Source organism: Cavia porcellus, unplaced genomic scaffold, assembly GCF_034190915.1.
Source record: "Cavia porcellus strain 051 isolate PalLab524CR breed Dunkin Hartley unplaced genomic scaffold, mCavPor4.1 scaffold_1, whole genome shotgun sequence".
NCBI classification, from domain to species: domain Eukaryota; kingdom Metazoa; phylum Chordata; class Mammalia; order Rodentia; family Caviidae; genus Cavia; species Cavia porcellus.
The window spans coordinates 229,274,922-229,302,584 of NW_026947484.1; the positions used below are offsets into that span (position 1 = coordinate 229,274,922).

Consider the following 27,663-nt stretch of genomic DNA (forward strand, 5'->3'; position numbering starts at 1 on the left):
TGGTCCAAATTGGAAAAAGATCTATTTCTGGGCAGAGTGGTACACGTCTGTAATTCCGGCATTATGGGAGGCTGAGGCAGGAGAATTCCAAGTTTGAGCCTACTGTGAGCAACTTGGTGTTTCAAAATTTAAAAATCTTTAAAAAGGACTGGGGAGGTAGCTTGGTGTGAAGACCTTGGGTTCGATCCTCAGTACCACAAAACCAACAACAACAAAAGTATTTAAGATGAATCGCCCCTTCCCACTTCTGTCTTTACCCATGATAACCCATTCTGGAGGCGTTTCCAGCTTTAGCAATTAGGAAATATCACATCACTATAGATTTCTTGGGTCCCTTGAAAACTGTTAGATTTGGCAACAGTGCGCCCACATGCTCACTAACCCTTGGCTAAAGACAAATGACCCAGCTCCCTGACTTTTGGACAAGATCCTATCTTCGGTTGGTTACAGTCTCCGCCCTCCTTCTCCTAATAACATTATTTCTCTGGTTCTTTTTTTTTAAATTTTATTTAAGGAGAGAAAAAAAAAAGCAGAGAAAGGGTACAAGTTATACAGATTTACAGAAAAAAATAAACAGTAGGAAATCACTAGTTAATGGATTACATATTGTCATCTTAGAAATAATTGTTCAAGTCACAAAATTAAAGCTTGTAAAGTGGACATTCCAACAGTGAAACTGCAAACAGTTCTGTTCAATGATCCAATAAAACTCAGTGATATCATTTTCTATCTTATACACTTAAATATACATGCAGTTATATTGTTTAGAGCACTTTCTTTTCCTCTCTTTTGTACAATGACAATTACACATTTTGGGTTTTGTTGCTCCCACAGTTCTTATTACTTTTTTGGAAGGGAGTAGAACCAAATGTGACCTAACAGAACAGAGTCAATCAAATCAAAAGGGTGGACATAATAGATAATGTAAAAACATAATACAAGGTGATCAATAATGGTTACCATAATGCCTCCCGCTATCTCTAATAGAATTGCCTATATCATCAGTTATAATAAAATTGAACAAAACAGTAAAGAACAAAACTGACAAAACCAAAGCATTGGAGGCATTGTAGGTCTTCAAAAGTACATAAAAGTCAACGAGAATGGGTGTCATAATGAATCTCACTATCTTCACAGCTGTTGCCTAAACTTTCGAACCTGGTACTATCAAGCAAAACAGAATAGAGGAACATCAGTCAAAACAAGATGGTGAGAGCAATAAAATCACATGACATATACAGTTCATGATATGCAGGGCTTTTTTTTTTTTTTTTTTTTCAAAAACATACTTAGGTTAAAGAAAGACAAATGACCAGGCTGGAAATGTATCACATTATGATACCTAAGAAGTCACATTATGTCATTAATATTACAAGACTATTTTTTCAAATAAGGGAGGTATATGGATCAACTCTCCCACTGTTGGGACCAAGCGTCTGGCCCAGGAAACTGAGAGGAGGAGGGATTGTCTGGCACTCACAGTCTCAGAGGGTTCAATCAGCAGTCGGTCCACAGGTTCTCAGGTGGGATGGAATGGAGGAGGAAACCTAGGAATCTGCCGAGAGAGAGCCGGGGAAATGCCAGAAAGGAAAGGGGCAGGGACCAGAAATGTCTCCAAGGCCACATTCCCACGTCACACTAGAAGTCCTCATCTATATCCCATTCAGCTGTGAACTCTCCATGGGTGGATGCATTGAGGGGTCAGTGCCTTTGCATCAGATCCCTTCTCCCAGGGTCTCTTAATCAAGTTCCCAAGCAAGATTAAGTGGCACAGGAGTAGATCTAGAACTATCCTGGATTTGATATCCAGCACTGAAAAGAAAGGGACAAAGGGAAAAAATCCATAATTTCTGCTTAATATCATTAATTTTCCCAACAGAACTTTCAACTGTTATATTAAATGTAAATGGAAACTCCAATGCCTGAAAACTATCTAACTGTTCACTAAAGAAAGTGAAAGGCAATATATTTTGAATTCTTGTTGAACTTATTTGGTTAATGGTTTCTTTTTAGTCTTTCAAAACTGAGTCTGGGTATAGCAGTATGTACCTTAGTCCCAGCTGCTCAGGATTGCTTAAGTGGAGGAGTTAAAGGCCAGCCTGGGAAACAGTAAGATGCCATCTAGCAAATGAATGAAAATGAATAAAAGTCTTGTAATATTTTTTTTTTTTTTGTCTTTTTTCCTTTTTATCGGTACCAGGGATCGAACTCATGACTGCCTGCTTGCAAGGCAGGTGTTTATGCCGCTGAGCTAAATCCCCAGCCCCCTAAAAGTCTTGTAATATTAAAGATCCTTTATTTATTTTTCCAAATCCATTTTATTTCAAGGAGAAAAAAAATAACTAAAACAAAATTTCAAAACCTGTCAGTCAGGGGAAAGATCCTTTTAAATGACTGGAGTGTAAGGCTTTTGTCACTGTTAAGACAGACACTATTTTAAGGGGGAAAAATAATTTTCTTTGACTTGAGCATATTCATTAAATAGCAAGGCCAAGAAGAAAGAACCTTCTGTGGCATTAGATTTAGGGACTTCTTCTGAGGCCATCAAAAAATGACCTGTACTCATATTTTGGACATGGTTGTTATGTCGTTCAAGCAGCATTGTTATCCATATCATGTTTTGTTTTGGTACTGAGGGTAGACCTCAGGACCTTGCACTTGCCAGGCAGGCACTTGTGCCACTGGGCTATTTCCCCAGCCCCTCCATATCATGTTTTAAAAATTTTATTAAGACTTCCTTTATGGTCCAGAAAATGATCCATTGTGGTAAACGTTCTATGCACACTTGAGAAGGGTGTGAATTCTGCTGCTGTGAGCTGGAGTCAATGTCAACCAGGTCACCTTGCTTGATAGCATTATTCAAATATTCTCACACTTACTGGTTTTCTTACTGTCCTTCATGATGGACAAGAGGGTATTAAAGACACTGACTATACTGTGTATTTCTGTGGTTTCTTCTGTTATGTTTTTTGTGTTCGTTATATAGTCTGTATATCGATCATCTGTCAAAAGACTGATAGCAAAGTTTTCACCCCAGTTTTTCTCTCATTTTTGTATGCTGTTCTCTGCTCTTTGACTGGTTCCTTTGCTACATAGTAGCTTTTAAATCTGCTATCATCCTATTTGTCAATTCTTCCCATTATTTCCTGAGTAATTAGAGTCCTAGTCAGGAAATCATCGCCTATACCAATATCTTCAAGTGATTCCCGTTTTTCTGTAGTAGTTGCAAACTGTCAGATGTTACATTAAATTACAGTTTCTGGGACAGATTGTATAGACATGGTGCTATTTCTTCATTGAATGTTCAGTAGAATTTGCAAATAAAAGTATCTGTGATGGTAGATTTTTTAGAAAAATTGAAAGTATAGATTTTTAATAGTAGTAAGACTTCAAGTTATCTATTTCATCTTAGGTGAGTTTTGGTATTTTGTAGCTTTTGAGAAATTGGATCATTTCATACGAGATGTCAAATTTATTTATGCAAGTTTGTTCATATTATTTTCTAGGGTTTTTTTTGCATGTCTGTCATGATAACCTGTCCTGCATTTCTGATATTAGTAATGTGCAAATCCTCTTTTTTCACTGTCATTCTTGCTAGAAAACTATCAATTTTATTGATCTTTCCAAAGAGCTTTTTGTTTCATTACTTTCTATTATTTATAACTTTGTTGATTTCTATGTTTTATTATTATTATTTCCTTCTTGGATTTTTTCTTCCTCTCCTTTCTATAGTCTCTTATGTATTAAGCTCAGGTTACAAACTTGAGACCTTTCCTCACTTCTTATCACAAGTATTCAATGGTATAAATTCCTTCTAAGTGATTTTTACTTTATTATCATTTTTATCTCCCTTTCTGTGTCTTTCAAGGTACAGTGTAATTCCCAGACTTCCCTTAGACTCACGGTTCCTTAGAGGCTCGCAGTTATTTCGCAATGTGTAGATTTCTCTGTTATCTTTCTGTTCTTGGGGGCTGGGCTAATTCCATGCTGTTTGTGGAATCTGCTGATGACTAAGTACTGCAGGTATTCCTGATTTCTGTTGCAGGGTGTGGTGGCCCAGGCCTGTTATCCCAGCAGCCAGGAAGCCAAGGCCAGATGATTCCCACGAGTTTAAGGCCAGTCTGTGCTACATAGTGAATCCAAGGCCTGCCTGATCAACATAGTGAGACCCTGTCCAAAAAACCCAACTTAAGTTAAATTTTAAACTATATTTTTGTGTCACTTTCCATGAGCATTTCTTGTTCATGGTGATAGCTACAATCTTCTGATTGGTAACAGAAATGACAATAATACTGAATGATATAGTCATAAGTAGCAGTTGTGTCAATTCTATACAGTCTAATCTTTTTCTTTGTGGCAGGTGGTCTGACTGAAGGCTTGGGTAACTTGAAGAACCTTACAAAGCTGATTCTGGGTAACATTGAGATGAATGAAGATGATGCTGTAAAATTAGGTGAGGCATTTGTTTTCTGAAACATTTTTATTAATCTAAGTATGATAATTAGAATAGTTAGCTAAGGAGTCCTGTATCAGTCACTTTTCTGTTGCTGGTACAGAACACTTGACATCTGCTGTTTAAAGGAGAGGTTTAAACCTGGTGTGGTGGTGGATGCTGTAATCCCAGCACTCAGGAGGATGAGGCAGGAGGACTGCCAGGGTTTGAGGCCAGCCTAGTATCTACACAGTGAGTTCAGCCTGCACTACCTAGTGAGACCTTGGCTCAAAAAAAAAAAAAGGCCAGGTTTATTTTCATTCATAGTTTCAGAAGTTTCAGGCCATGGCTGGCTGGCTTTTTAAGGCAGAAACTTCTTGGCAGAGGGTGCAGCAGAGCACAGCTGCCCACATGATGGCAGCCAGGAAGCAGAGGAAAAGGAAGAGATGCAGAGGAAGTGGCAGGGACCAGCTATTGTCCCCTCAGCCCCAGGGCCCACCCAGACACAGCCAGAGGTGTGCTCCACTCATCTCCTTGGCTTCTCTCAAGCCGGCCATGTCCACAATCCAGATGAAGCCTCACAGAACCGTCAGCACGGCTGCACACGCGCGGGCCAGGCTGCGTCATTCATGCCCTGGGACTGCGCTGCTTTCCACGGACACTTGCTTCCCAGGCCCATCGCAATCCTTTGTAACATTTCATTCCAATTGCTCACTACCAGACTTTACCCTTTTTTAGAAGGGAGAGAAAGCAGAAAAAAAAGGACATATTTTTAACTTTTTTTTCCATGGCTGATTGACTATGATGGTATTTAAAACACTGAAACAATATAAAAATCGATAGGGTGATTTTAAAGTTAAGTAAAACTTCACGAATGATACAAGATGCAGAAAAGAAGGCGGCATGGAGAGAAATCTCAGGAGTACAGCAGAACACCTGGCTTGTCGCAGAGATCAGGCCCGGACGAGGAGGACTCCTGGGCAGCATCTGCCCGCTTCTCTTCCCGGCTCACGTCTTCCTCTCCTCCCTCCCTTGCTGCCTCCTTTCTTTTTTCTTCCTCTGCTTGAGACCTCAATAAAACGCTTCTCTTCCTTTAGCTTTCTTTTTAAGTTCCACTTCCTGCCAAAAGCAACTGTGTTCTTTAATTAAAACATGGTTGAACTCTTTTCCTTTATATAGTCCCCGAGAAAATAATCACATTAAATCAGTATTCAGCACACTCGGAATTAAACAGAGTATCAGAGCCAGAAGGAACTTGAGAACATTTACTTCATTCGTTCATTTATAGAACATCTACTGTGACCTAGGATGGTTTATTAACTTGCTCAGGATCTTACCGATTGGCAGAAAAAAATCACAAGTAGCTCCCTAGGAAAGTGTAGTTCTACTCCTAAGAAATTAAATCCTAACCTAAACGAACTAGTTTAATTATATTAATGATCATTTGCTATGTGTTAAACAATTACAGTGCGATGGATGATACACTCTATTTGGCACTTTTGTGTATGTTAGCTCACTGAATCCTCACGATATCTGAAGATGTGAGGCCACAGGTAGCAGGCTGAATAGCTTGCTCAAGTTCACAAAATGATTAAATGCTGAAAAGAAGTAGAATGATTACAGAGGTCGTGCTTGCCGCTCTAAGCCAAATGCACTCCCATACTGACATATATTTGTTGAAGGTTTCCTATGTGCCACTTACTATGCTCTAAACATTACATACGTTATTTACAACTTTTCCAAGTTATCTGCAAGCTCTGTGAGGTTGGTACTATTAAAACAGCAGCATAAGTACCTGCCTTGCAAGCAGGCGGTCGTGAGTTCAATCCCCGGTACCGATAAAAAAACAAACAAACAAACTGTATAGGCTGCAGGTACAGCAAAGCGGAATCTACTTAGCATGTATGTGACCCTGTGTTTGATCTCCTGCACCACAAAATGAAACAAATACCCATGTTTGTCTTTCTCTGAGTACCATGGAGACTAGAAATATTAGCTGGGCCTAGTGGCACACGCCTGTAATTCCAGCACTCAGGAGGCTGAGGCAGGAGGACTGTTGTAAATTCAAGACCAACTTGGGCTACAAAGTGAGCTCAAGGCCAGCCTGAACTGCATAGCAAGATCCCATTAAAAAAAAAAAAAGACTAAAAACATTTTGATGACATAAAGCTATACCTAATTAATCCTAAACTCTACATTAAATCTAAGAATTAGGGCATTTAAAGATGTTTTCAGCTGATGTGAGATAAATCTTTCAACTGGTTAGATACACTGCGTCAGTGTAGTCTTTACTGTAAGTCTGCATGGCTTCCCCCAGCATGCAGACCCTCGCAGCACCCCTGTGGCTGCAGACTGCAGGCCCCCAGCACTCCCCGAGACTGTGGTCTCCCTGTTGCCTTTCTGACCTCGGACTTCCTCTAGGAGTTCTGAGGGGCCCACAGGGTGTGAGTTCCTCCATTTCATTCATGAAGAGAGATATGGGAAGAGTACACTTCGATCATCATTAAAAATGCCACACGTCTATGTCGTTTCCATCGTGCTATTAAGATCTGCACATAAGTGGCTTTTGAATCGTCTGGAAAGCGAGAGTTGAGAGAAAAATCACCATTTGACTCCTTGAAACTTGAGGTCTCTGCAGAAAGAACGTGGGAGCCTCTGTGTGCAATTCTTTTTTGCCTTCTTCCCAGTCCATTCATCTCTGTGTAATCAAATCAACCTGGCATCCTGATGCATTTGCTTGCAATCTTTTTGCAGCTGAAGGGCTGACAAACCTGAAGACATTGTGCTTATTTCGTTTGACCCACTTGTCTGACATCGGAGAAGGGATGGATTACATAGTCAAGTCTCTGTCCGGAGAACCGCGTGACCTCCAAGAAATACAATTAGTCTCCTGCTGCCTGACCGCAAATTCTGTACGCACTCTAGGTAACCGGTTCCTCTGCTAACTCAGTGGGAGCACGGGACACTGTAGACAAACGCACACTAAATTTCTCAGATGAAAATTTAATTTTAATTCAACTAGAAAAGATACCAGAGATGTCTAGGTAACATCCAGCCTGTTTTTAATGAATTTTCTCCATTAGAATTAAAATTATTAATGAATAATAGAAGAGAATTATAAAGTAATTGAAGACGTTATAATTTTGAGAAGATGAAGCTGGGGAAAATAAATATTGTTGAGGAGGGAAATCTTGTTTGAAATTTGCCACACAATTTACCTGTAAATTTATGATAATTATTCCCGTGGAAATCTTTATGGAATCAGGAGTGGTGGCACCTGTCATACAATGACAGTCTAATAAATATTTGGGTGAACAGATAAATGTTTATAAAGCAGGAACATAAAGATTTCTTTAAGTCTGCTCAGGCCTTGGATTCTTACCCACTTCTCTGTTAAAATGGAGTTAATATGCGTAAATACAACAAGTCTTTTGACTCCCCCAAGTGTATTTATACCAAGCATGGAGAACTCTCTCCATATATATGGATAAACTATTCAATTCACATGTATTTTAAAATTTAGAATTTTTAAAAAGGTTACTGTGTAACCTTTTAAAATGAGACTATAGAACTTCTATAGTGCATGGTGGTGTATGCACTTGGGAGACAGGCAGGAGGATTGTTTTGAGTTCGAAGCTGGCCTGGGCTACAAAGTTAGCTCAAGGCCAGCCTGAACTGCATAGTGAGACCCTGTCTCAAAAAACTACACACACACAATATTTAAAAAAATAAAAAGGGCTGAGGATGTAGCTCAATGTGCAGAGAGTCCCTGGGTTCAGTCTCTAGGAAGATGCAAAGAGAAAAAAGGAAAGGAAAGAAAAAAGAAAGCAGAGTTAGTCTTGCTTAAAAATGAGACAAAACCAGGGGCTGGGGTGAAGAGCATTGGAAGGTTCTTGCCTAGTAGTGTAAGGCCCTGAGCTCAGTCCTGGGGCAGCGGAGAGGAAAGGTATCCAGCTCTAGTAATCTCAGTTTTTAATTTGTGTGTTTAGTCAATTTATTGATATGGCTGGATTTGCACTGCCGTTTTGCTATTTTTTTATCCTTTTTTTAACTAAGGTTTTTATTAATATCACAACTATAACATTGAAAAAATAATCCAAACTGAAACGCACAAAGACAGTTCATCTCAGCCGCTTCGGTTCCACTGTTTCTTGCGCAAGATAAGGCACATTTCTGAGTCACAAAAAACTTCACAGTTCAACTAATCCAGCCAGTCAGTGTGCGGATGAAGCCACCGGGGTTAGAGACCGAGTGGCCTTCCCATGGTGACAGCATGGCTCTGTCTTACACCGCCTTTCTGAACATGACCTAGAGTTTATTAAACTGAAGCCAGGACAGAACTGGATGCCACAGGCACCGGAGCAGTGGGTTATACCTAACAGCACTGTACTTTTTGTGTGTGTGTTTTTGAGACAGGGTCTCGCTATGCAGTTCAGGCTGGCCTTGGGCTTACTTTGTAGCCCAGGCTGGTCTCGAACTCGCAAGGATCCTCCTGCCTCAGCCTCCCGAGTGCTGGGATTATATGCGTGAGCCACCACGCCCGGCAAGCCCGACAAGCACAGTACTTTTGTTAACCGAGTCAAATGACAGTTTGTGTTACCATCAACAAAGAAAAGATGGTCTGGAATTCTTCTAAGGATGTTTAACAATATAGCTGCCAGAAACTTTTTTTTTAACATTTGTTTATATTTACATTTTTTCCAGCTCGGAATCTTCACAATTTGGTCAAACTGAGCATTCTTGATTTATCAGAAAATTACCTAGAAAAGGATGGAAATGAAGCTCTCTGTGAACTGAGTAAGAACAACTCAGCCCCAAGTTGAATATGTTTACTGGGTAGTTAGAAAAACAGCCTGAGCCCGGGTGTCTGGTAGTCCCAGCAAAAAGAAAAGCTTTCAGCACTTCCTTAAGGGGCCCTTATCCTTAAGGCCTAGGTCTTCTGAGTCCCTGGTTTGTATTTGTGCATCAAATACCTCCATCCAAGAAGCTTGCCACTGATGTTAGAGGCATGTTTGCTTAAGGAATTAGAGATAAGACTTTTAAGTGTGACAGTGACATATGATTAAAACAAAACAGTAAAACAACTGATACATATGTTTTGGATTTCCTTTAGGATAAATAAGAGGAATCAGGTCAGGATTAAGTGAGCTTGTCCACAATTTGCTCTTTGCTGAAAGTTGGATTACCGTTACACATTCTGTAGCTTTACTGTAGTGTTCTACACAATGCTTATGTGTGTTGGAGGAGAGCCCATAAGCTAGTAAAACATTTTCAGTGCCAACTGAATAGGCTGCAGAGCCATGAAGCGTAAAGATCATTTCTTCCCCAAGCCCCTTCACCCTTCATCAGTCTGGAGACAACCTGGTTCCTGAACTGCTCTTTGTTTCAAGTCGGCAGGCTCAGTGTCCTGGAACACCTAGCTGTGCTGATGATGCCTTGGTGCCTGGATGCCCACGTCAGCCTGACCAGCCTGTTGCAGCAACTGGAGGGCGTCCCTCAACTTCTCAAGCTTGGGATGAAAAGCTGGAGATTCACAGATGCAGACATCAGAATTTTAGGTGCGTACACACAGAGCCCGGACAAAAGCGCTTGGCCCTAAAACTGTTCTTAAGTTGGCTTTATTGATTTTGTCCCTTTTCCTTGCCTCTTCTTTTTAAAAGTACATTGAAAGAGAAGTAACATATTGAAAACAGTGACCCTTTACAGACTTCGAAGAAAATCATTGATGGTATATTATATTATACCATCAATGGTATATTATATTATTTACAAAGTAGCAAAGTATAATATAATATACCATTGATGGTATAATAAAGTATATTATATTATGACAAAGTATATTATATTATTTTTCATCCCAGCAATTCCCCTCCAATCACGGGAAAAAAACTTTAAGTCGAGTTTTTGAGTATTCAGAATATTTTACCTGCTCTAGATTTATCTATCTAAATGACCAAAGACACCTCCAACCACAAACAGCTGGTGAAAGGTCTTGGCATGCTTTCTAGTCATTAACAATTTATCCGTAATGAAATCATCCCAAAACATAATGGTTTCAAATGACCTTGGAAGGTCGGTGCTGGTCATCAGCTTTACAGCCTTCTGGCTACACAGGTAAACCCTCGCCAGCGTGGGCAGAGACAAAACAGAGAAGCGGAACCCAGGGGTTAAAGTGCCCGGGACCGTCTAGGAGGCCGTCACTCCTGAGGCAAGGGATTGATGAAAGGCCTCAGCCGCCTTCACGTCCCTTACAGATTGTCTAGAATGTGGTCAGTTAATGTAACATAAAATTTACCACTTAAACTATTTCAAGTGCAACATATTTTCACATTGTTTTGCAACCATCGCCATATTCACCTCCAGGAGTTCTGTACCCATTAAATCCTGATTTCTACCTGCCTCTCCTCTTGCAGCCTTCTCTGCTGGAAATGCTTACCTCTCATTCTTGGGCTGTCCAAGGGTTTTCTTTCCCTCATGGTTCTTCAAGATCTGGATCTTTCCTTTTCTTAATTCCCAACTTCTCTTCCCACTCCTTGTTCACTTTCTCTTCCCCGTCAAATCATACCATCCTGGGTGTCTTCATGACTTTTCTCATTGCTCAGACAAAATACCCAATACCCAACGTTAAAGAAAAAAAGGTTGATTTTAGCTCACAGTTAGTGGAGGGCAGCACAGGGCAGAAGAGAGCCAGTCCATGGCAGGGAAGGCAGAAAGCAGGAAGCAGCAAGCTTCCCTTTCATTTTTTGTCCCATCCAGGCTCCCAGCCCTTAGGCAGGTACCACCCACCTCAGGGAGGGGCTTCCCATCGTCCACACCCAGAACTATGCTCAACCAATCACTGGGCCAATCTAGTTATTACCCTCAATCACCCCTTAACCCACCTTCACCTACTCGAGATCTAGGCACCTCCAAAAAGCCCCACCTATGAGCGCCTGAGGCTTTGGAGGGGGGACATCTACCTACAAGGCATAACACTGGGTGGCCTTTCAGGCCCTTCCTCTATTCTCAGTGACACTGGAGGCAGTCAGGTCCATGACAGACTGGTTAGCTAGCTACCGTCGCTCTCAGGTAACCTCGTATCTTAAGTGAGTTGGAAAGGATGTGACTCTTCAGGCAGTTTCGTGAGAGTATCTGCATTTAGAATTCCTGTTGGGGAGGCATTCTTAGGCAGGGATCTTTTAGCATCTTTCAAGTGGATAGGTTGACAGCCACCTACTTCTACTCCCGAAGCTAGCTACTGAGACTAGGAAAGGGCATGCAGTGTTTAATGAGATACGAACAGACAGGCATGGTGGCCCGTGCCTGTAATTTCAACGTTCAGGAAGCTGAGGCAGGAGAATCACAGCAAGCTCAAGGCCAGCTTGAACTATACAGCAAGACCCTATCTCAGAAGAATAAAAAGAGACGGTTTACTATTTGACTACTTTCCTAGTGTTGTATAAGCCCCCATTGTGAAAAAGAAAAATAAACTGAAGTTATGATTCCTGAAAACTTAGCTATACTGATACTCTATAAGTTTAAAATGAAAAACACTAACAACTCACAATGGTAATTAATTTATTCTGAAGTATTAAAAAATTTGTAGAATGATCGCTATACTATTTACAAAGAGGCTCGAGCCGGGTGTGGTGGCACTCTGGGGTCTGTGCCTAGATCCCCAATCTCCCAAATGGGTGTACGGCAAAGACTCAAAGAAAAGAGACAAGTGGCTCTTAGGGTTCCAGGAGGACTAAAGTCCTCTGCAGAGCTCCTATCTCTGCTAGCTGACCAGCCGACTAACCCTGGGCAGCCTGTATTTAACCAGAACAAGCAGGGAGTTGAGTGGAAAATGCAGGAAACCTGAGCAGGATCTTGGGAGGGGTTCAAGGACCCCTCAGAGCAACAGACGATGCTAATTCAGGAAAACTATCCAGAAGGTCTCCGGGTGGCCTCAGCTGTGGCCTATTCTGCCCTCTGAGGCGTCTCCTCGTTCTCAGTTCAGCCAGCCGGGCCACGCCACAGCCCTGCACGTGTACTCGGTTTCAACGGCTCTAACAGTGGTACATGCCTGTAATCCCAGCGCTTGGAAGGCTGAGACAGGAGGATCACCGGGAGATTGAGGCCAGTGTGGGTTACATAGTGAGTTCAAGGCCAGTTCAACTGCGTAGTGAAACCCTGTCTTAAAAAACCAAAAGAAATAACAGCAAATACAAACAGAGGCTTGAACTTATTATAACAAAGGTCATCAGGCTACAAGGCTTGGAGACAAAAGAAGAAAGGTAAAAGAAAGTACCAGGGCGGACACTGCTCCCCTCAGCCAGGTTCTCTACCTCCCAGAGGTTCACAGTTACCTGCTGGCTGCACAGTGAGGGGCCAGTGCTCGGCCTGAGGTCTGTCCAGGTCCTGGGAATGCTTCCTCTCAATCCCCTCCAGGGGCTGCTCCTTGAAGTAAGGTGGTGCCTTCACTTTGCAGACAGACAGACCTGGCCACCTCTTCCACCTGACAGATGTGTGGCCTGCAGCAATTTAAACTGAGTCTAGACACCAAAAAGGGGAGGCAGGATTCTTGGGGCTGGTTTGGAAAACAAAACAAAACAAAAAAGATGCCCCCAAATGAGCTGTCTTCCCTGGTTTTTAAGGGGCGAGCCCATTGAGCTATGTCTTCAGAACCTTTTAAAAGTTTTCGTTTTGAGGCAGGGTCTCACTAAGTTGCCTGGCATGAACTTCCGACTCTTCTGCCTGAAGGTCTCCACACCTAGACTGAGTCCCTCCAAGACACCAAGTTCAGACCGCCTGTTCTCACACAGGGACCTCCTGTTCCTTTCCACCTGCTCAGCGGCTCCCAACCGCCAGTCCTCTTTCTTTACTTCCAGTCCATTAACCCCACTTCTGCTGATTCTCTTTTATCTCCTTTACTCTGCAACTTCTGTCCTTGAAATCACGGTCATCCCCAGGGGCTGAAACGCACCTGGCCCTCAGTACTGCAGGTCATTGTAAGCAATGACAATTAGAGGAGGACGCGTGTTTGATGTAGCAGTCAAATGAAGGGTGTAATGAGCAGCAGAGCCTGTAATTAGGGGAGACCTCACAGTGAGATGCACGGAAATAAAGGCGTGAGCCCGGAGGCACAGCGTAGCTGCAGCGGGTGGCAGCCTTCCCAGCGGGACACCACGCCCGGCACTCTTAGGTGCTGCCCTGTTTTCCACGAGCACTTAGGTTCCGGGGGAGAGAGCCATACAGTTTGTCAGAAAAGCAATGTTACAAGTTTATACTGGCAAACTTCGACAAAAAAGAACCCAAATACTAGGAAAATACTGTACATTAAAACTCGTGGCGTGTAGCAAAAGCAGGAATTGAAAGCAATTCTCAGAACTTTAAATTTTTATGCAAAAAAGGCTGAAAATGAATGTTTCTATCTGAAGAAGCCATAAAACCTGAATACACAGAAGAGTATAACAAGAATAAGCAGAAGAGCGTAAGTCAGCTGGGTGTGGTGTGTACACTGCAGCCCCAGCTACTAGAGAAGCTGACACAGGAGGATCACATATTCAAGGCCAGCCTTGGCAACTCAGCAGGACCGCCTCAAAAGATTAAAAAACTAAAAAGCGAAAAGGGTTGGTATGCAGCTCAGCCAGAGAACCTAGGTTCAATTCCAGTACTGAGAAAAATAGCACCTTATTTTTGCTGAGGGGTTGTAGTGGTTTTTCCCTGAAAAAAGGTTTTCCAGTTTTGTGTTCTTTTGTGTGTGTGTGTGTGTGTGTAGCTTACACTGTAATGGGCTGTCTGAAATTCTCAGTGATCCTCCTGCCTCGGCCTCCTGAGTTTGGGATTACAGGTGTGCACCACAGGGCCCGGCTTTGTTTTTGTTTTTTAAAACTGGGTCTCACTATGTATTTCAGGCTGAAAAAAACTCACTATGGAACTCATGGCAAGCCAAGTGCTGGATTACTGGCATACACCAACATGCCTGGCTTTCTTTTTTCCTATACTGCCTCATGCAGGTGGTCTGAATGTGTTCCCCAAAAAGCATGTGTTGGAAACAGTCTGCAATACAACAGTGCTGAGAGAGGACATGCAATTGGCAGTTTAGGTCCTGAGTGGGCTCCAGCTCGGGGTGGATTCAGGCTGACCACAGAAAGGCTTGAGGCTGTGAGTTTCAGCTCATTTATTCTCTGACCTTCTTTTTGTTCTTCTGCCATGGGTGTGACACAAGAGGCTTCTGTCAGAGAGTAGTCTCTTAAAACACATGCACAGCTGTGGTGTACACCTGTAATCCTAACACTAGGGAGGCTGAGGCAGGAGGATTGCTGGGAGTTGGAGACCAGCCTGGGCTACAAAGTGAGTTCAAGGCCAGCCTGAACTGCACAGTGAAACCCTATTTCAAAAAAGACAAAAACAAAACAAAACAAAAGCACCGCAGATTCAATGAACAAAACGCTTCCCTTGGATTATGGAACAGTGGCCTATTCTTGGTTTCTATGCTTTACACAGTGCCCAAGGAGCTAATTTAAGATCTTTATACCTCAGCAGGGAGCCAGAATAAATACCCAAATGGAGGGTTGAACGGGCTCTACATTCTTTAAATTCTTGTTAAGTGGTGAAATCTGTTCTGCTAGTTGAGGCAGAGTCCTTGCTCCTTGGGGAAGGAGACCCCAGTCAGCACACTAACTGGCAGCCTGCACATGAAGAGGAAAAGGGCCCTGTAGCGACCAGCTGGAGCCCGAGCTGTTCCAGGGAGGAGGGAGAAAGGAGAGCGAGAAGATGGAGGAACAAGGAAAGAGACACAAGCTGAAGTCAGGCGGGGCTTCTCTCTGGCCTGGCCGGCCCCGGCTCCTGGCCCTTTGGAGCTGGAACGGCTTGTTGCTGCAGTTTACCTCTGGGACTCGGTATTCCAGGGTTGGCCTCGCTTTAGCCTGCGTGTGTGATCAATCTCCAGCTTCAGCTGTTCCCAGAGGAGGACATGGATGTGAGACGTGACAGCAGGGAATAATGAACGAGGAATAATGAACACAGGTTTAGTGAGGACGCACCTACCCTGTGGGTGACGGAAGCCAGTACTGTGCTTCCGTCTCACATAATGGTGCAGCCTGTCAGAGCTGGCCCCAGCTCCTTTACTCCTTACAATTCTATTCTGGACTCCACGGTCAGAGCTAGGTCATTGCCACGTGAACAATTCAACCCAGGAGACGAGAGGGAAAGCGGAAGTGAAGGACATTTTACCTCCGCAAAGTGATCTGGAAATTGCATGCACTGCTTCAGCCCATTTAGCAGCAACAGAGGCTGGGATATGACTCCCATAAAGCCATAGAGTAAGAGGGACGTATCTGAGGAACAACTAGCAGCCGTTTACTTTCCAAGAAATAAGCAGAGAAAGGAGGGCCCAAAGATCACCAGGGTGTCAAGCAGCACTCGTGGGTGAGACAAGGATGCACAGGCCTGTGATCATCCTGTGCTTGACCCACCTTTGCCATTAGGACCTCGACTATCGTCAGACAGGGTCCACTCATGTCCAGTATCCACGGAGAACCTACAGAGCTTTCTAAACTCGAAGCTTATGAAGGTGATGAACCTGCAGACAGTGACTGCCGACATTGGGAGTTAGCACCAACCATCTTCTTGCAGTGAGAAAAATACACACCACCAGTGACATCTGATCCTAAAATTGCGGGTTGTTGGTCAACACGGTCACTGAAAGTGGTTAGGAGTAAGTACACATAGTTGTCATGCTTAATTGGGGTGACTTCAACCTACCATAAGCTTGTCAGACAAGGATGACCACTCCTGTCCTGAAGTCTTCATTACTAGAGGCAGACAGTGTTTAGTCTTTGCTTGTTGACCTTAACGTAGATGTACAGCACTTGAAGCCTTTAGTCTTTGCCTTTGCCTCTGGGTAACAATGGTCTCGAGCCAGGCAGGCATACACACCTGTGATTTGTGGTACAGCTCAGAGTACAGACGTACAAGGAATCTGAGTCCTTCTGTGTGTCAGGCTGTCTACCCTGTACTGGTCACCCGGAAAATGTCGGGGCAGAGGGCAGGACTAATGTGTGCAAGATCTAAGTCATGAGGAGTCTGTGTGAACTCCTAATGTCACATATTGGCCAGTTTGCATGGTGGTATATTGCCCGAGAGAGGTTTTCTCCAGTTAAGATTCATCTGAGCTCTAATATTATCTAAACTGGTAATATGGGAATGAATACTAAAAAAGCCTGTATTTTTTATGTAACAGGAAACCTAAGAAACATGAGAGCCACCCTCCCATTCATGGAGTTATTTTAGGGTGCCTTATTCTGCAAAAGATAGAGAAACTTCCTGAAGAGGCCAGGGAAGAGTAAAAACAAAAACACATCTTTAGATATTGAAGGAGATCCCTTTACTTGAGCTTACACTTTAGAACAAAGGCATACCCCAAGATACAATCGCTGGGGTTTACGTCTCCAGAGGAGAAATGACTTCCTATTGCCTAACTTTGACTCCAGCCTGAAAATAACTGAATATTTAACAGCATTTCTCATACCTCAATTTTTAAAGAACTGCCCATTTCCTGGAAGACTCAGAAAAATAAAATAGAACTCATTTGTATTTGCTTACTATACTACTACTAACTACTCTTCAGCAGATTCCCTTACCCTTTAGGAAAGATCCAATTTGTAAATATAGTGGCCCACATTCATACTCTATCTGTAGAAAATTCTGATTTCTTCTGGAGGAGCACAGCACTGCTCCAAACATGGGACATTTCAAAATGGAAAGCTGATATGCACACAGAATCTATTTTGCTTTAAAAATTGGTTTTCTTCCAAGTAACATACTTCTTTCCTTACCCAGGTACATTTTTTGAAAAGAACCCTCTGAAGAACTTCCAGCATTTGGATTTGGCGGAGAACTGTGTGAGCAGTGATGGCTGGCTTGGCTTCATGGGTGTATTTGAGAATCTTAAGCAATTAGTGTTTTTTGACTTCAGCACCGAAGGACTTTTACCTGACCCCGCATTAGTCAGAAAACTTGGCCATGTGTTATCCAAACTAACTTTTTTGCAAGAAGCTAGGCTTATTGGATGGCAATTTGATGATGATGATATCAGTGTTATTAAAGGTGCCTTTAAGATAGTAACTGCTTAAATAAAAAACACTCTAAGCTAAGGAGTAGTTGGGCTGCTTGTTACTTTCGGCGGGATGATTTAGATACCTTGGAAAAAGAAGACAAAGATGAGGAAGTGGAAGGCAGTTTAACCAGAGGACGTGTGCAACAGTTAGGTGTGACATCTCTCCAACTGGGAATGTCATCTCCTTAAGGGACTCCTGCTCATCTTTGTGCTACCCTTGGCCCTAAGAATACTATGTCACAAAAACTAGCATATTCTATGCATATGTAAACCCAGTATGGTTCCTGGCATGGGACAGACTCAAAAAATATTTGCTAAATATAAATAAATCATCGATAAATAGCTATTGAATAAGCCAGGGATGGTGACAGAAGCCTGTATCCCCAGTTACAATGGTGGGGTAGGAAGATCACAAGTTCAATGCCAGCCTGAGCAAATTCGTGAGACCTTGTCTCAAAATTTAAAAAGTTGAAAAGGGCTAGGGATGTGCTATAATTCTGTGCTCCTGGGGTGAAGTTCACAAAAAACCACTGTGAAGAAGCAAACCAAAATTATCTAATGCTCTTTAATTGGAATGGTTTAATTCAAATGATTTGGAATGAAAAAAAGCATTTTCTCATATTAGAAGCACTGCCAAAAAAGATTGACATTCTTTAGTCAAGTACAAACTGGCAGCTGATAAGCAGGGAAATCAGAGGTTTGAAAATCGGACTCTCCGTAGCAGAAGCATTCATCTTATATAATTCCATAAGGAAGCAAGGAAGAAAGCATCCCATTCATTTGTTCCTGACAGAAGCAGAGGACACCCTGTCATCTTTTCTCCACATCTCCAAAAATAACCAGTCACAGAAAAGTCTAAAAACAGCTCTGTAATCTAAGCAGATTTAAACTGAGGGATGTTGAGAAAAAACCCAAGAACCTGGATGGTGTTAGCCTGTGGCATCTTCTGGTCTCATGACACCTCAAATTAATGGCTTAGCTGTTGGTGCAGGTAACACGTGGCCAGCATGCTGAGGTAGTAGTTAGAAATTCTGGGCAAGCCTGTGTAGTAATTGGGCTACAGATTTAGTCAGAAAATTCTACACATCAACTAACTCAGTTCCCTCCCTAATTTACAGATGAGAAAGCTCTGCTAATTGGCTTGCTTGTTCATGACTACAAAACACTTCTATATCTTCAGCAGCAGGACTGGGACCCAAATCGATTATCTCCTAGTCCAGTGATTTTTCCATGGCAATACAGGGATTTCTTCAAATAGGATTAGTCGCACTCCGTGGAGCCTGCTTGTAATCACAGGCCATGGGCCAAATTTCCTTTTCTTGGTCTTGCTTCAAAATATTCTCTAGTGGGATTTACCAATAAGGCTGTTGCAGATATTCCCATGCTGGCCATGATCATTATTTTCATGTCCAGAAGTCAGTCAGAGCCTGACCAGCAAGACTTCTATGAAATAATGCACGGGCCGAAGCCATCTGCAACATTTGGCATCACAGATTTTCAGCAAGCAGGACCAGTCCCTTCCCAGCCCAGGCAGTCTGAGTGTCCTTTCTCCAGGAGGGTTAGGTACCTTTGCTGGCGCAGCTGCACAGATGTTGCCTCTGAATGAGAGCTGAGGAGGCAGGCACAGAACCCGATGCAGCTCCGTTCAGTACCAATCACTTAAAAATCTGGTGGCAAGACATGAAAAGACATAGGGGAAGGCGGCACACACCTGTTAATTATCGCTCAGGATGTGACAGTCCTCCAGATTTCATGTGGGACCTCAGTTCACATTTAGATGAGGTCAATGGTGGAAAAATCACCTCGTGGCTATTTGAAGAACATAAGACAAAGGACAGACACAGGCTGCCCTATGACAATTTACACTTTCATTTCCTCCAGTCATCAAAGGAAGTGTGGGCTGTATTTCTTCAGCAGGGCTGCAGCTGTCAAAGACGATGGATTCTTTGCTAAGCAAAATGTTAGTAGAATATGGTCACTTTTTATCACAGATGATTACAACTTTGCTTGATACAGATGGCGTTTCTGATGTTTGTTATTCCACTGTGAAGGAGGATTTGGAAGAGTCCTACTTTTAAAAGAGGATGAGCTGACCAAGAAACTCTTGCCAATGCTATAAAAACAGTATCTTCTCTAGATAGCTGTTTGATGGCTGAGAAGTCACAGATCTCCAGAGGCAGTGGATTCTAGGAAAGCTGAATCCGTTTTCAGAATACTCTTTAAAAAATCTTAACTATAGAATGCATGATAAAACATAACAACACAAAACAAAAAGAAGCCTCACAGGTAATGTATGACCGCTGCTCATAACACTTTTTGGAAACCATACTGACCATGTTGGAATGTCCTTAAAATCTGCATCTGGAAAATGACTACAAAATAATTTACACGCTCAGTGGAACAGCGCCTGCCTGGAAAGCATGAGGTTGTGAGTTCGATTCTTGGTACAAAAAAAATTCTTTTTTACATGATTTTCACACTGTATCACATTAATAATTCACTCTTGTTGACAAAGGAAACAAAAAAAATAGAAACTGCCCAAGTAGGCATAACAATACTGTATCCTGTAATTTATAGTCCATTATACTTTGGTAAAATTATATAAAATATAGTTAAATTATACAAAGTTGAAAAGATATCAACTCCCATATTTTGTATGGAATGCCATATATTTTGGTAATATGTTTTAGTAATCAAATGAGAAATAAAACATCAACTAATTAAAATGTGGATTAAAAAGACTCCACTATTACGAGCATATAAAACTGGGATTCTTTCATTGCATTTCATCAAAGGTTTGATATTCATCTAACTAAATAAAACACTGAGAACCATCAACTATTTACAAATGTGCTGCCAGGCATTGTGGTCTATACCTATAATCCCAGTACTTGGGAGGCTGAAGCAGGAGGATCCCCACCAGCTCAAGGCTACCCTGGGCCACACTGTTACTTCAAGGCTGGCCTGAAGTACATAGTGAGAACCTGTTTAAAACAAAAACAAAAACACCCAAATGTGTTGAAATTTGTGAATGAGGCAAACTTTAACAAAAATAGGGTTTTTTGGATTTTTTTCATCTTTTTTGAGGGAGGGTTTTACTACATGGTTCAGGCTGGCCTTGAACTCACTTTGTAATCCAGGCTGGGTTGTAATCCCAGCACTCAGGAGGCTGAGGCAGGAGGATCACTGCAGGTTCAAGACCAGCCTAGGCTACAAAGTGAGCTCAAGGTCAGCCGAACTGCATAGTGAGACCCTGTCTCAAAAAACAAAACACCTCAACAACATAATAGCAAAACAAAACAAAAACAAAAACCAAGGCTATAATTTAAGAGGAGCTCAAAAATGTAGCAGTTAAGTCTGGAAAAATTATGAAAGAGACTTTTACTTTTAAAATGACACTGTTTTCCTTTCCTAAAATGTATATTATTCACGAAGCATGTTTATAAATTTTGCTAAAAAAATCAGGAGGCTTTTTTATAAAGGTAAGATCATATCACACTGCAGGCAGTTACAAACCAAAGATAGCAAAACTAGAATTTAGAGAAACAAACTTTCTAAAAGAAGCTTATTTAAAGTCTATAACATTTGCAAAGATCTCACTGCCACAAAAACATTTTACAAAAATAGAATTTATAGGTTTCATGAAATGTGAACAAGCCCACTATTCTCTAACACTTAGTGTAAATGATTGAGCAGTCAATGCAAAGTTTGATTACTACATATTCCTTGTAAAAATAAGGTAAGAGTACATCACGGTCTTGGTTGTCCAATTCTGTTGTTGCTTCCGTATCTACCCGGCATATTTGTAAAACCAGTCCTGAATCCCTGGGTCGCTCCAAGTCCCGCAACCCCAAGTCCTTGATTCAGCATGCTGCTGTACGGTGTGTGTCCATGATTCAGACCAATACCATAAGGCCTTGCTTGTGTGTTTAGAAGAATAACTGGGCTCACATTCTTTCCAGGGGTGTTAAATGAAAATTCTGGAGGTGGACTGCTAGGTTTAGTTGGAGTCGAGGTGACCGGGTTCAGATCATCAGTAGTCTTTAAAAGAGGCATCGGGATTATGTGATGGTCTGAAAAGTTGAGGACGTGGGCTGTGCCGGGCCCAGACACTAAGGCAGGCCTAATCCAATCATCCTTGAAGATCTGAACCGTCAGAGTAGACACGAGGGTATAAAGCCTGTTGGTGACATGAGCAAGGACCATTTGCTCATTTGCATCTCGTCGAATCCTTACATGCACTGATCCGGCCTGCGGGGCAAAATCATAAGAAACAGAGTGCTTAGAATTATACTACTGAGAGTTCCACTACAAGGAAACATTTTACATACGATTTGGTCAGCACCTGGTATTTTATTCAAAATAAGAGAAAGCTTAATGTCTTGCTACTTTTTAAAGACTATTTATTCATGGTTATCAATGTAAAAAGTAAAAAAAAAAATTGTTTGTATCCCTGTCACAATATTAACAAAGGAAAGAAATTCACTTAGGAGAAAGACAGGATATTATAATGCAAGGCAGGATATAAGTGAAATACATAAAACTAAAATGGAGGGGCAGGTACATAAGTGCAAATTCCAATTGGAGAAGTTTTCAAAAGAAGACAGCATTTGATCTAGGATTGAAGATTAAATGGAATTTCAAAAAGCAGAGAAAGGGACTCTATGCTGAAAATATATGGCATGTTTGGTAAGAATAAAGAATACCAATACATAAGGAAGTAAAAATATTTCAGAGGGCAAAAGAAGGAGAGAAAAATAAGACATAAAGAAAAAGAAGGAAAGATGGAAATAGGAGGTTAAAAAGATAGGCCAGGAGGGGCAGTGAGATAGGCCAGGAGGGGCAGTGAGATAGGTCAGGAGGGGGGCAGGGAGATAGGCCAGGAGGGGGGCAGTGGGATAGGCCAGGAGGGGCAGTGAGATAGGCCAGGAGGGGGGCAGTGAGATAGGCCAGGAGGGGGGCAGTGAGATAGGCCAGGAGGGGCAGTGAGATAGGCCAGGAGGGGGCAGGGAGATAGGCCAGGAGGGGGGCAGGGAGATAGGCCAGGAGGGGGGCAGTGAGATAGGCCAGGAGGGGCAGTGAGATAGGCCAGGAGGGGGGCAGTGAGAGAGGCCAGGAGGGGGCAGTGAGATAGGCCAGGAGGGGGCAGGGAGATAGGCCAGGAGGGGGGCAGTGAGATAGGTCAGGAGGGGCAGAGAGATAGGCCAGGAGGGGGCAGGGAGATAGGCCAGGAGGGGCAGTGAGATAGGCCAGGAGGGGGGCAGGGAGATAGGCCAGGAGGGGCAGTGAGATAGGCCAGGAGGGGCAGTGAGATAGGCCAGGAGGGGGGCAGTGAGATAGGCCAGGAGGGGGGCAGTGAGATAGGCCAGGAGGGGGGCAGTGAGATAGGCCAGGAGGGGGGCAGTGAGATAGGCCAGGAGGGGCAGTGAGATAGGCCAGGAGGGGCAGTGAGATAGGCCAGGAGGGGGGCAGTGAGATACGCCAGGAGGGGGGCAGGGAGATAGGCCAGGAGGGGGGCAGTGAGATACGCCAGGAGGGGCAGTGAGATAGGCCAGGAGGGGCAGTGAGATAGGCCAGGAGGGGGGCAGGGAGATAGGCCAGGAGGGGGGCAGTGAGATAGGCCAGGAGGGGCAGTGAGATAGGCCAGGAGGGGCAGTGAGATAGGCCAGGAGGGGGGCAGTGAGATAGGCCAGGAGGGGCAGTGAGATAGGCCAGGAGGGGGGCAGGGAGATAGGCCAGGAGGGGCAGTGAGATAGGCCAGGAGGGGGGCAGGGAGATAGGCCAGGAGGGGCAGGGAGATAGGCCAGGAGGGGGGCAGGGAGATAGGCCAGGAGGGGAGCAGGGAGATAGGCCAGGAGGGGCAGGGAGATAGGCCAGGAGGGGGGCAGGGAGATAGGCCAGGAGGGGCAGGGAGATAGGCCAGGAGGGGAGCAGGGAGATAGGCCAGGAGGGGCAGGGAGATAGGCCAGGAGGGGGGCAGGGAGATAGGCCAGGAGGGGCAGGGAGATAGGCCAGGAGGGGGGCAGGGAGATAGGCCAGGAGGGGAGCAGGGAGATAGGCCAGGAGGGGCAGGGAGATAGGCCAGGAGGGGGGCAGGGAGATAGGCCAGGAGGGGCAGGGAGATAGGCCAGGAGGGGAGCAGGGAGATAGGCCAGGAGGGGCAGGGAGATAGGCCAGGAGGGGGGCAGGGAGATAGGCCAGGAGGGGCAGGGAGATAGGCCAGGAGGGGGGCAGGGAGATAGGCCAGGAGGGGCAGGGAGATAGGCCAGGAGGGGGGCAGGGAGATAGGCCAGGAGGGGGGCAGTGAGATAGGCCAGGAGGGGGGCAGTGAGATAGGCCAGGAGGGGGGCAGTGAGATAGGCCAGGAGGGGGGCAGTGAGATAGGCCAGGAGGGGGGCAGGGAGATAGGCCAGGAGGGGAGCAGGGAGATAGGCCAGGAGGGGCAGGGAGATAGGCCAGGAGGGGGGCAGGGAGATAGGCCAGGAGGGGCAGGGAGATAGGCCAGGAGGGGCAGGGAGATAGGCCAGGAGGGGGGCAGGGAGATAGGCCAGGAGGGGCAGGGAGATAGGCCAGGAGGGGAGCAGGGAGATAGGCCAGGAGGGGCAGGGAGATAGGCCAGGAGGGGGGCAGGGAGATAGGCCAGGAGGGGCAGGGAGATAGGCCAGGAGGGGGGCAGGGAGATAGGCCAGGAGGGGCAGGGAGATAGGCCAGGAGGGGGGCAGGGAGATAGGCCAGGAGGGGGGCAGTGAGATAGGCCAGGAGGGGGGCAGTGAGATAGGCCAGGAGGGGGGCAGTGAGATAGGCCAGGAGGGGGGCAGTGAGATAGGCCAGGAGGGGCAGTGAGATAGGCCAGGAGGGGGGCAGGGAGATAGGCCAGGAGGGGCAGGGAGATAGGCCAGGAGGGGCAGGGAGATAGGCCAGGAGGGGGGCAGTGAGATAGGCCAGGAGGGGGGCAGTGAGATAGGCCAGGAGGGGGGCAGTGAGATAGGCCAGGAGGGGCAGTGAGATAGGCCAGGAGGGGCAGTGAGATGGAGGTTCTGATTAACAGCTGCATCCAAACAGCAGTAAAACAATGCAAGTTGGAATCGCTACTGTTTTCATGGGTGACTGATAATGAGGTAGGAAGTGACAGCAACAATCCAGGTTAGAAATAAGATCGCTGAGCTAGGGCAAAAATTGTAGCATACAGGAAGATCAGACAGATTAACCTGCTCCAGGGCAGAAATGGGACGATGTGATACACAAATGGAACAAATGGATGAAGGAGAGGCAGTCATCAAAAATGATCTCAAGGTTTCTAATCTAGGTACTCAGAGGACAGAGCACACCAGGCTCTCAGTGATGGTTAGAATAGTTAGCAACTTGACAAGAAGTTTACTATACACTACATATTTAAAGTAACATATAAATATAGGAATGATCCTATTTTGATTGAAACACAGAACAACAAAAATAAAAGATTTTTAAAAAATACAACCCACACAAAGAAAAATATCAACAATGACTGCAATTATTTCTAGATACCAAAATGATTTAATTATCCCTAATTTATGACTTAGTTTCAAATTATTTTCTAATAATTGGGTACTAGTTACTTAATAAAAATGAAAATAAAACTGTATGGTAAATAAAATGTCCCAACAGACACGCCACGTTGCTTTCTACACTCAGATTTTCTAAATAGAAAAACTTATTACAAGACAATAAGTGTATATAAATTAGCCAGAGAATTTCCGTAATTCTGGTGTATCTCAATGTATGACTCAGAAGGCCTAGCGTGGCACTACTGTCCCCATGAGACAGAGGCGGCACCCGCGTCCCACAGCCGTGTCTAGGCACCGTCACCGCCGATTCTTCCCTTTTCTGTGACACGACCACTTATCCTCGACACTATACAAAAGTGTGGAAGACACAGCATCCTCTTTCAGTTGGACAGAGAAGTCAGTGAAAAGCATTTAGAATATGAGTTTGAAGAGTCTCCTATGAGGGTGACACATGTATTAAACTTAGGCTTAGGGGGTGTAAAACGGGTTAAGATGTGTTATATAGTGTACCGAGTTCTCACGGTGAATGTAATTATTACAAACTGCAAAAGTGTACTAATAAAAATAAACGTTTTTTAAAAAACAAGGCTTTTATGACATCAACTTTTGGGAGCTCTAAAGCTTCTTTTTATAACTTCCTAGATTTTATGCTGGGACTACACAGATGTGGTTTCCAGATAACCAAATTCTGAATAGCTGACTGTACTTTTTATGTTTATGAGCCATTCAGATTAAGAAATGCTGTCTTTTTTACATATTACTATCTTTGGTGCAATTAAAAAATGGTGAAAAACTAAATACACTACTGGGGGAAGATAAATCAGGATAAGCAAATGGGAAGCAATCGTTGGCATGTTACATTAAAAGCCATAAAAATGTGACTGCTTTTTTTTTTTTTGGCACTGGGGATTGAACTCATGACCTCATACTTGCCAGGAGGTGCTTACAGCCAAGCAGGCTAAATCCCCAGCCCAATGTGATTGCTTTTGACTCTCAAAAACCACTTTAAAATGTAAATCTTCAAGAATAATCACAGAAGCCAGGTGTGGGAGTGCGCATCCATAATACCAGCAGTTGGGAGACTGAGGTAGGAGGACCACTGCAAATTGGAGACCAGCCTGGGCTACAAAGTGAGCTCAAGACCAGCCTGAACTGCATAGGGGAACCCTGTCTTAAAAAAGAAAAAAAAAGAATAATCAAGGAGCTGGGCATGGTGGCACATACCTATAACCCTAGCACTGGGGACACTGAGCAGGAGGATTACCACAAGTTTGAGGCCAGCCTGGGCTACATAGTGAGTTCAAGGCCATCCTGCAGTACAAAGCGAGACTCCTCTTTAAAAAACAAACAAACAAAAACTAAAACTCTATAGGCATAAAAAATTATGCTGGGATTCTTGGAAGATAGCACAAGTTTTTGAAATGGTCAAATATCCTTAACAAACAAATAAAGACAGCAAAGTTGAAAACTTAGCAATACCATAAAAAAGAAAGACAGACAGACAGAAAGAGGAAAACTAAACAAAATGGTATCCCATTGTAATTTCAAATACAAGCTATAAAACTTGCATATCAAAACCTGTAATACCCCAAATCAGCGAACTGGTACTTAATGAAAACCTAGGACAGCCCACTCGAGGGGCAGCTGAAGCCAGGAAGGTGCTGCACATTTCACTGGTGGGGGACACACTGGGTCTGGGGTGAAGTCTGTAGGGTTGCAGTGGCCCGAGCCCTGTAAGCTCTCAAAAGCAAGCAAGCAAAACTGCTTTATAGGACAAAGCCCACAGGAAGAGGAAGAGGAGGAAACAGAAGAAAAAGAAAAAGAAGAGGAAGAGGAAGAAGCAAACAAACACAAAACAAAACTAGGGAAAAACCCACATTGAGCAGTGCAACAGAGAAACAGGATAGAGAAGGCTCATTTAGATAAAGAACAGTCAGAAGGAGAAATTTTCACTATCTGAAGGAGCTCTCAAACTATGAATATATATATATAAATCACTCTTAATTTTAAAGTTTAAGAAAACTAATTTCAAATAAAAATGGGCTGGAGAAAACAACCAAAGCCTAATCTCACATAAAGTTACTACAAGAAAACGTATATAAAACAGATTATAAGATTACCACAAGGACATAATTACAAATCAGATAAAAATTATAGTCTATTTTTTCCAGAACAAGCCAAAAAATGTGAAACAAGAACGAAAATTATTGCTAGAAAATCACAAAAAGTAAATAAATAAAATAAGAAAATCAGAGAAATGAGACGACAGTGGAAGCGCACGCCCGTGTTTACAGTGGCTCAGTTTGTGAGGCTGACTCGGAACAGCCCACACGCCCGTCGTCTGATGAGGGATGCAGGAGTGCGTGTGCGCGCGTGTGTCTGTACACGGAGGGCTGCGCTGCCACAGAGAGCGGGGAGCTGGGTGAGAGGAACCCGAAGTGTAAACAGGGACCAAACTGTGTAACCGGCACTGAGAGAGACACTGGGAAGGAAACGTCAAAAGAGGAAAACAAAGGAGGGTGAGGAGGAGGCTGCAAAACCAGAATGAAGGAAGCCATGTCGATAAGGAGGGAATGAGCGGCTGCAGGGAAACGGGAAGGCAG

General features: G+C 43.7%; 2 protein-coding genes across 6 annotated transcripts in view; one reads left to right on the top strand and one right to left on the bottom strand.

Annotated features, from left to right (window-relative positions):
* The window catches only part of Nlrc4 (NLR family CARD domain containing 4), a 28,012-nt gene extending 10,459 nt beyond the window's left edge, over positions 1–17,553 (top strand). For 3 of the 4 annotated variants that reach the window (XM_013156023.3, XM_063230151.1, XM_063230157.1), the window contains 5 exons: positions 4,361–4,453; positions 7,187–7,357; positions 9,137–9,229; positions 9,823–9,990; positions 17,240–17,553. In XM_013156023.3, the coding sequence (XP_013011477.2) occupies positions 4,361–4,453; positions 7,187–7,357; positions 9,137–9,229; positions 9,823–9,990; positions 17,240–17,532 (818 nt within the window). In that variant the 3' untranslated portion in view covers positions 17,533–17,553. The remainder of the gene's footprint in view (positions 1–4,360; positions 4,454–7,186; positions 7,358–9,136; positions 9,230–9,822; positions 9,991–17,239) is intronic. The other variant, XM_063230156.1, reaches the window with a different exon arrangement.
* Positions 17,554–18,062: 509 nt separating this feature from the next.
* Positions 18,063–27,663, bottom strand: part of Slc30a6 (solute carrier family 30 member 6) — a 38,126-nt gene continuing 28,525 nt past the window's right edge. For both annotated transcript variants that reach the window (XM_003472891.5, XM_063230178.1), the window contains one exon: positions 18,063–21,767. In XM_003472891.5, coding sequence (XP_003472939.2) covers positions 21,267–21,767 — 501 coding nt within the window. In that variant the 3' untranslated portion in view covers positions 18,063–21,266. The remainder of the gene's footprint in view (positions 21,768–27,663) is intronic.